Source organism: Gadus morhua, chromosome 18, assembly GCF_902167405.1.
Source record: "Gadus morhua chromosome 18, gadMor3.0, whole genome shotgun sequence".
In the NCBI taxonomy this organism is placed as follows: domain Eukaryota; kingdom Metazoa; phylum Chordata; class Actinopteri; order Gadiformes; family Gadidae; genus Gadus; species Gadus morhua.
Window position 1 is genome coordinate 19,130,459 of NC_044065.1, and position 9,213 is coordinate 19,139,671.

General features: G+C 43.7%; 1 protein-coding gene and 1 long non-coding RNA gene across 2 annotated transcripts; one reads left to right on the forward strand and one right to left on the reverse strand.

Moving 5' to 3' along the window:
* Window positions 1-458: 458 nt before the first annotated feature.
* Window positions 459-1,496, reverse strand: LOC115531620 (putative nuclease HARBI1). Its single transcript, XM_030340974.1, has 3 exons — window positions 1,147-1,496; window positions 837-1,036; window positions 459-523 (listed from the first exon to the last, which is right to left on the reverse strand). Exons 1-3 carry the CDS (start codon window positions 1,494-1,496, stop codon window positions 459-461), a joined length of 615 nt encoding a protein of 204 aa, XP_030196834.1.
* A 5,044-nt stretch (window positions 1,497-6,540) lies between these two features.
* On the forward strand, window positions 6,541-7,492 carry LOC115530635 (uncharacterized). The gene is made up of 4 exons (XR_003973754.1): window positions 6,541-6,898; window positions 6,991-7,046; window positions 7,139-7,177; window positions 7,421-7,492. It is a non-coding gene; the product is annotated as an uncharacterized LOC115530635 (long non-coding RNA).
* Window positions 7,493-9,213: the final 1,721 nt, after the last annotated feature.

Consider the following 9,213-nt stretch of genomic DNA (forward strand, 5'->3'; position numbering starts at 1 on the left):
AAAGATGAGATTGCAGCACACAAGCGGGAATCCTCACTCACAGGTGAGCAAAATACTATGGCCTACCACATAATCTGGCAACTTGCTCCTGCTGGCAAAGTTAATTTACATGCCTAAGTACTGTGTTCATTGACTGTTTCTTTCTAGGGGGTGGACCACCTGCAAAGCGGCTGTCCCAGGTGGCTGACACTGTCTTTCAAGTCCTGGGACACTCTGAGGTCAGTGTCACCGGGCTGCCAATGATGCAGGCCCTTGAAATGCAGCAAAGGTAGGACACAGGGTTATTCATATCAACAGTGTTTATTCATTGCAGAAGCCATTTAATGTGTTATCCATGCTCATTGTATTAAATTAATTTAATCAAAACAATAATTAAACTAGGCCTATGTATTTCTGTAGCATTGAGCCATCACAAGAACCGGGCCCATCAAGTTTGCCGCCTGAAACATCTGCAGCTGCTACTCAGGATAGCCCGGCGGATCAAACACCATTCCCATCCGCAGCACCTGCTCCGTCAGCATCCCTGCAGGAGAGAAGATTGCAACTCACAATTGATGTGTTTGAACAACAAAAAAAAGTCCTTTCCCTTCAGGAGGAGTACTACCGCCTTAAAATTGAACACCTAAAAAATAAACCATTTAGAGATTGTGTTCTGTGTCTTGCATTTAACAATTGCAGGTGATGTGCAGTAAAACTGTGGTAGTTCTTAATACCATCACAAGTTCTCAAATGACATGGGGCTACAGCTTGCCTGAAATGTAAATTTGTGAAGTTTGCCCTGTAAGGCAGTCCACTCTGGGCTAGGTTCCCCTGTGGAATGTGAATATCTTCTTCACCACCATCCTCATCGTTGTCGCCATCCTCCAGAGGTTCTGCAATCTGTCTAACCTTGCAAATATTGTGTAATATTGCACAGGCTATGATGACTTTGCTGACTTTTTCAGGCCTCAGCCGCGCCTCTCCGTGGAGAACATGAAAGCGCCTCTTAAGCTGCCCTATGCCACGCTCCACCACCGCTCTTGTTGTCTTGTGGGCCCTACAATAGAATACAGACCTTTAATTATTTGATGGAAATATTGCACTACTTGGATGCTCTAACATATTGCTTGCATTTCATTTCCATGATTTTTGTATTGTTTGGCTTACCTGTTATAGTTTAGTTGGGGCCCTTGGCGTGGCTGGAGGTAAGGTGTAAGGAGCCATGGTTTGCATGGGTAGCCACTGTCCCCTAACAAGTGGCAATTAGCTGGCACATAGCGTCTCTCAAAAAGCTGTCTGATGCCACTCTCGGAGAGCATTCTCGCATCATGTGTGGAGCCTGGCCATTTAGCCACAATGTCCAAAATCTTCCAGGCCGCATTGAACACTATTTGCACATTGATGCTGTGGAAATTCTTCCTGTTAACAAAGACAGCCTCGTCCTCTGATGGCGCAATTATTCTCACATGTGTTCCATCAATTACACCCACAACGCCAGGGAATCCTGCAATTTCCATAAATGCCCTTTTATGTGTGTGTAAAGTGCGGGCATCCAGCGGGAATGAAACAAATTGTGTCACAATATTAGGTTGTGACAAAGCTGTCAGTGTTTGGGTGATGACTCTGCTGACGGAGGATTGGGACAGACCCAAGTCATCACTGCTGCATTGTTGCATTTTCCCTGTTGCCAAATACCTCAGGGTTGTGATTACTTTGTTCTCCGGTGTAATAGCGTTGTGGCGTCGAGTTGGTGAAGTAATTGCATCTCTAAGGAGATCCACCGCAAACATGATTCCTGCACGATCCAATCTGTAGCGTCTCAATAATTCCCTGTCATCCAGTGTTTGCAGGACATCTCTCCTGCCTCCTCTGTTGGCCATTTTGTGCAGCTGCTTAGGGTAACTCCTAAGCCACTAAAAGTCCTCTTCCCTGCTCTTAGCAGATCTCGCCTTAGGAGCCCTTTTAAGCGCTAGGACTCTTGAGGAATAGCTTTTATATTAACTGGGATTTTCGTGTCACTTTTAGGGGAAATTCTAAGAAAACGTCATGCCTCTGAGAATTTTCTTAGAATTTGGCTGCTAGGAGCCACTTTTTGCACAAAAATTCTTGAGAGATACGGGCCCAGAAGTATAATCATAAGTGAAGTAGGAGAAGCACGGTACTTTTCAGTTTTAGTGGATGAAACGAAAGACCTGTCTAAGAAGGAGCAGCTGGCCATTTTGATCCGTTATGTACATGACGGGATTATAAAGGAAAGAGCCATTGGAACCTATCACATGATGGAGCTGACAGCTGAATCCCTGGCCCAGAAAATAATAAAGGAATTATCGAGTTTAGATATTCAGCTGTGTGTTGCACAATGCTACGATGGTGCAAGTGTTATGCGGGGTAATGTGCGTGGTGTGCAGGCTTTAATACGTGAAAAAGTGCCGCATGCAGCGTATATACACTGTCATGCACATAGACTAAATCTTGTGCTTGTGAGCTCGATAACTGAAATACCAGAGATGGCAGAGTTTTTTAGTGTTGTTCAAACACTATATACTTTTATTGCAAATAGCAATACCAGACACATGCTTTTCATTGAGGCTCAAAAGAATTTGGGGCACAACAAAATACTGCACTTGGAGCGCACCTGTCCCACTCGGTGGCTGTATTGGTATAGGGCTCTACAGAAGATAAAACTGCGCTACGAGGCTATACTAGCTGTGTTAGATGCCACTATTGACGCTCATGCAGAGGGTTCAACTGAAGCTGCTGGACTTCGGACGAATATGCTGACAGTCACTTTTGTTGTGCGTCTTCATGTCCTAGAAAAAATCTTAAGTCTCACTTATGGACTGTCTGAACAGCTTCAGACAAAAGACATTGCAATCACGATGGCTTCCAATCTCATACGGAGTACTAAGGCCCAGCTGGAAAAGATGAGGTCAGATAAAGAGTACCAGGACACACTGAGCAGAGCCAAGGCATTTTCCACAGAGCTCGGCCTCCCAAGCAGCGAAACTGCCCCTCTGCGACCAGCAAGAGCACGGAGTGTGTCCAAAGCCTTGGCAGGGTTTATTGTCGGATCATCCAGTGGCCAGAGACAAACAGGAGATGACCAAGAAAAAAGACTATACTTTGAAACACTGGACCGCTTCATCTCTGAGTTAGATCGCCGATTTACAGATAATGATGAGCTACTTAATGCTATCCAGGCATTTGATTGTTCATCTCCCCATTTCATGGATGTAGTTAAAATGGAACAGTTTGCACAACTCTATGATGAACTGATCGACACCACCCTTCTCAGTTCCCAGTGTCACACAGCAAAAGCTTTCCTTGAACTTGAGATGAAGGAGGACGTGGAGGAGGAGAAAAACATAATGCTGGCTTTGACACGACTGAAGACCATGTCTGTCGCTTTTTCAGAGGTCATCAAGCTATTCAAGATCGCAGCAACAATTCCTGTCTCCACTGCATCCAACGAAAGATTCTTTTCCGTTTTAAAAAGAGTCAAAACTTACCTGCGGACCACCATGAGCGATGACAGGCTCACAAACCTCATGTTGATGGCTGTTGAGCCTGCTGTCGTAAAATCCCTGGACGCAGATGAACTCGTCAATAACTTTGCTGCTTTGAGGCCCCGCCGTTATCCACTTGTGGAATAATTAAGAAAGTTAATCTCAAAGTAAGATACCCGAACATCTTATTAATATGATTTCTCTTTCTCTTTTCTTCTCCCTCCCTCCCTCCCTCCCTCCCTCCCTCCCTCTCCTCTTTGTATTTGGACTTTAACAGTTTACAGCAGTTTACCTGGTATGTTCACGTGATATTGTTGCAATTACATAGTGAATGAAGTGAACAGAATGAGTGAAATTGTGTTTGTCAGAAAGGCTATTACTGCTCTCTAACTCTGCCGCTTGCTATCCATGGTGCTGAAAACGGATGCGTAACGGCGCATTTGACTGAATTGATTGATTGACGTGCGTAGTTAAGTGTTTGTGTCCATAGTTGCGTTAGCGGGATCACTTTTGTTATGATTATTTGCTGGGCATGTATATTGATTGATACTGTAGTTAAGTCATGTGACTAGTAACCTTGCCATACCTTAGCTTTGGCTGAATTGACGCCACTGGTCAACCCACTTCCCAAAAATGTGTGACAAATTATATACATATATTCCCCACAGGAGAAATGAAGAACAAAGTCCTGCTGCAGCTGCAGCATCACATCAAACAGCTCTTCCTCTTCTACCCCTCCTAGCCCTTCCTCTGCCAGCTCTTCCTCTTCCAGCTGCACCTCCTCTCACAGCTCGTCCTCTTCCAGCTGCACCTCCTCTCACAGCTCTTCCTCTCCCTGCTCTTCCTCTTCCAACTCTCCCTCTTGCTGCACCCACTGGCTCTCCTCTCCCTCCTGCTGCTGGTGCCAGTTCACTGTTGGAGAAGAAATGAGGGTTTTAAAAAGGCAAAGAAAGGTCCTCAAAGCGAAAGAGCGGCTTATAAAAATGAAGACTGAATATTACTGTCTTAAGATGGAAAAATTGAAAGAAAATAAATGTTTTGAACTACACAAACGTGTGTTGACTGATTTGTGCCAAGGTGTTTACCTAAAATGTGTATTCACAAAATGATCCCTAAATGCCTGTCCACTCGGTTCCACACGGCCAAATTCCTCGTCATGTTGATCGCCATCATCATCGTCGTCCTCTTCATCGTCGTCATCATCTTCTGGCTGTGGAATGTTCCTCCGCTTGCAGAGGTTGTGGAGAATGGCACATACAGTGATTACTGTGCTTGCCCTCTCTGGGGTGAGGCGAATTTCGCCGTGGAGGACATGAAACCGACGTTTCATCTGCCCAATTCCTCTCTCCACAACATTTCGTGTATGTTTGTGTGCTCTAAGGAAAACAGTTAACAATAATTAATATGGATTCAACAAATAAAAGGCGTCAAAGAGCCAATACGATGTGTTTTACGCATAGGACTAAGCGTAATCTGCGTAATCACTTACATGTTATACGTTAACTGTGCTCCCGGTTGTGGATTGAGGTAGGGTGTCAAGAGCCACGTCTTGCAGGGATAGCCACTGTCACCCAGCAAGTGACACCCAACTGGTACATGGTGCCTCTCAAAAAGCTGCCTCAGACCGCTCTCCATTAAGATGCGCGAATCAAGGGTAGCTCCAGGCCACTTTGCAACAACATCCAGTATGTTAAAATTTGCATCAAAAACAACCTGGGTGTTGATGGAATGCACCTTCTTTCTATTGACGAACGCGTCCTCGTCATTTGATGGCGCAATTATTTTTTATGTGCGTCCCGTCAATAACCCCGACCACACCGGGCATACCTGCAATTGCCATGAAGTTGGCTTTGATCCTGTGTAAATGTTGAATGTCCAAAGGAAACCGGATAAACTGTTGGATTATGTGTGGTCTAGAGAGCGCGTTGATGGTTTGGTTTATGGCACGGCTGACTGATGGTTGCGATATTCCTAAATCGTCGGCATTGCAAAGTTGCATTTTCCCTGTTGCTAAATAGCGCAGTGTTGCCAAACATTTTATTTCGGGACTAATTGGATTGTTTCTGTTAGTCGGGGATGTTATTGCATCCCGCACTAACTCCACAACAATTTTACTGCCCTCACGATTAAGCCTATATCTCTTTATCAACTCAGTCTTCCATTGTCTCCAACGCATTTCGTCTCGCAGCCATTTTGCGATCCTTTGTGAATAGGTCTTAGTGAGTTAGGAGTCCTCTCGAGGACTTTTAAGCTCTCCTAGATTTAGGTGCTACTTTTAGGCCTAAAATACTTTGTGAATTGCTCTTAGTGAAAAAAGTTAGGAGTCCTAAATTTAAGAGTGACACGCCCATTATTTTTAGGAGTTACTCCTAAATTCGCCAGTTAGGACTTACTTTTAGCCCTAAGATCCTTTGTGAATACGGCCCCAGGTTTCACAGTGTGCTAAATGCCAATACACCAGGCTCTCCATTAAAAAGGAGCCAGAATATATCCCAATCCATGTATGTACTAAGCCTTTCATTTGACTGAATACTTGTAAACAACAACCCTGCTTATTTTTTGATAACAATGATATACATTTTGTGATTTTCAGGTTGACCACCCACTGGAGTTAGTTGGGATGGACTTGTGCCCTATACCACGAAGCTCGCTGAACATACCCAGGCTTTCTTAGGAAAACCTGGCTCGACAGAGCCGCAACTCGCAATCAAAGTTAAGTAGTACCACGAAGCTCACTTTAGATTCAATCAGTTGAACCAGGTTTTCCGCTTTAGGTTCAATGCGCGTTCACATAAAAGGGGCGTTTCTCGCGTCATTTGACTCACTTCTGCAAAATGGATCGAGCAAGAGCGGTGTATTACACTCAAGACGAGCAATGCATAATTATGAATTCGTACGAGGAATTTAAACAACAAATTACAGCCAAGGGGAACACGGTTGCCCATAATAAGGCTAGGGTTGCGTGCTGGCAAAAAATAGCCGACCGTGTTAATGCGTGAGTGAAAAGATTCTGCACATTGTCTAAAAAATATCATGTAGGCCTATCATCATGCCTTTTACCCCCATAGATGTGGTGCCAGCACGCACCTACGAACATGGGCCCAAGTGAAAAATAAATATAAAAACATAATTCAATGTGGTAAGTTGTAAGCATCCATTTTAATAATTTCAGGTGAATCTAGCCTATGATTTGCATTGGCCTAGGATCCAACCTTTAATCTCATGTTGATTACCTGTAGCAAATAAAAAGAAAACAAAAATTAATACGACTGGGAGGGGGACCGCTCCACCGCCCTTCACCATCTCGGAGGAGTTGGCTCTTGCCAACAACAAAGGTCGGCCAATGATGGTAGGAGTGGATGGGGGGATGTCGTCTGACCCCACTGCCTCGACATCGAACCCGTTTGTAACGAGTATGTATTCATGTATTGGCAATGGACATAAATAATTGTCTTGCTAATCAAATGTGAAATGATTGAGTGTAAATGAATCGTGTCATTTTTAGTTGAAGGTACAAACATTGTTTTGGAGAAGCCGCCGACAATTAATCTCCAATCAGAGGTATATAACTATCAAAGCAGTGTCAGGTATTCTTCTAAATGTTTAATTTTTTTGAAAGAATGTCCTATAATAGGTGTCACTGATTCTTGCAGGAAACACTGTCGGCCTGTGACTCCAGGGCGACTATGGAGGTGATTTTTCGTAACAATTCTCACAGCTATAATATGAATTTGTAGATTAAAAAATGCCTAGGCCTAATTGAGTCACTGACATAGCGGTTATGTAAGGGATAATGGACAACACGGCACTTGACTAACCAAGGTTAATGTACGTTGAACGTGGGGCCATCTTTGAACTTTCTAAAGAGCCATCGCAATTGGGAAACTCAACCGAGCAGTGCTGTAACTGTTTCACATGACTCAATTATTCTATAGAGGGAAATGGCATTGGATGAGCCATCCACCTCAACCTCAACCTCCTCAAGGCCTTCTCGAGGGACAGACAAGGTTTTTATTTAGGTTATTCCTTTTGTAAGGTGCGCCACAAGGCTTTGACCATGGTAACTGAATTACGATTGTAACCCATAATGCCTTTAGATTGGAACAGACACTATAAGGGCGCTGTACAAGCGCAACTTGGAGCTGGACAACGACATCAAAGTCTTGGTGAAAAAAAAATTGAAGATCGAGATCCAGCTCCTCGAGAGGGTAGGCTATTTTTAGATTTTCTCTGGTGAAGCTCGACTGACTACTGAAATGTTATTTTTCCTACTTTCACAGCAACTGCATGGCGATGCGACGGCTAATAAATAAAATAATTGAACAAGAGCAAATCTTTTCCGGCCATTGTATTTATTGAACAAAAGTCACAATGAAGTTATGAGATTATCAAATGGAACACATTAACATTCATACCAAATGTAGCCTACTTAATAAGCAAAAACTAGACCAAGTGATCTAGAGAGTTTCACCCAGTGTGTGGGTTGAATATGACATTTACGGAACACCACAGATTAGGGAATTGTAAACAGGCAGGATAATTGAATGTAGTCAGTGAAACTAAACAAATCATTTCTGATATGTTGACATTCTGTGGGCAAGACCTTGGAAAATCTAAATGGGAAAAAAAAAAGGCTCCAAAAGAGAACGTGCGTCCATTTGGAATAATTCTGTTAAATAAATCGCGTATTTAACGCGTTGACTTGCCCAGCCCTAAAAAAACAAAAAAACAAACGCATCCTTCCAAGAGGGAAACGAAACGAAACAAAAAAACTATTAAAAAAACTGGTTAGTGATGGCCCGTCTGACCGTGTCGCATTGCCTACATACGGTCCAACAAGGTCGATCAGATAACGAATACCCTCTGCTGAGAATCTGTATCTCTCATAAAGAATTTGGTCAGAAAATGCCAGGGGATCAGTTCTGTCCTGAAAAACCCTCCGTCTCCGGAGAGACGCCTGTACGATACGTGCGCCGAGGTCCACGGTAACACCCAAAAATGGTGACGCCATTGTCGGAGGAGGGGCTAGGAAGCTGCGCACGCCGATTTAAGTAGCCGATCTCCAGCTAGACTAAGCCGAAAAACTGGTCCCGACCAGGTTTGGTTGCGAGCATAAGTCACCATGGTGATACAGTGACGCTAAAAGAGATTGACTTTCGTGGTACAACTAACCCAGGCTTGGAGCTCAACATACCTCGCTAACCCTCTAAGCGAGCTTCGTGGTACAGGGCCCTGGTGGGAAAACTAACTCCATCAGATGATGGAAACATGTATACGTGTGTCATGGTCGACTACTATACCAAATGGGCAGAGGTCTATGCCATACCAAATAAGAGTGCTGGGGTGGTAACCCAGTGCATCAGAAACCTTTTTTACAGGTTTGGTGCACCACAACGCATCCTCACAGATCAGGGCAGTGAGTTTGTGAATGAGGTTAGTGAATTTTGGCTTGGTGAATAAACCAGCACTGCTCTTCATGGTCAGGATGTTCTATGTACCATATGCAATACAAAACACATCTGTTGCTAAATTGTACTCTTCATGTTTTTGAAACAGCTCAACTCCAACATTTGCACATTTTTAAATGTGAAGAGGAGTCTGTGCTCCATATCACCCACAAACGAATGGTCTTGTCGAAAACCTGAATGGGACAATTCAGAGGTGAACCTGTAATTAGAAAATGATTCAAAATGGATTGTAGAAGAGCTATTAGTAGTATTGGAGACAT

What these genes read in the sequence shown, in the direction of transcription:
- LOC115531620 (XM_030340974.1), bottom strand. Translation starts at nt 1,496, where the DNA reads ATGGAAATTGCAGGATTCCCTGGCGTTGTGGGTGTAATTGATGGAACA. An exon ending in CCCCAACTAAACTATAACAG is followed by an intron (nt 1,037 to 1,146) that starts GTAAGCCAAACA and finishes ATTCTATTGTAG; the next exon opens with GGCCCACAAGACAACAAGAG. An exon ending in CGACAACGATGAGGATGGTG is followed by an intron (nt 524 to 836) that starts GTGAAGAAGATA and finishes TCTCTCCTGCAG; the next exon opens with GGATGCTGACGGAGCAGGTG.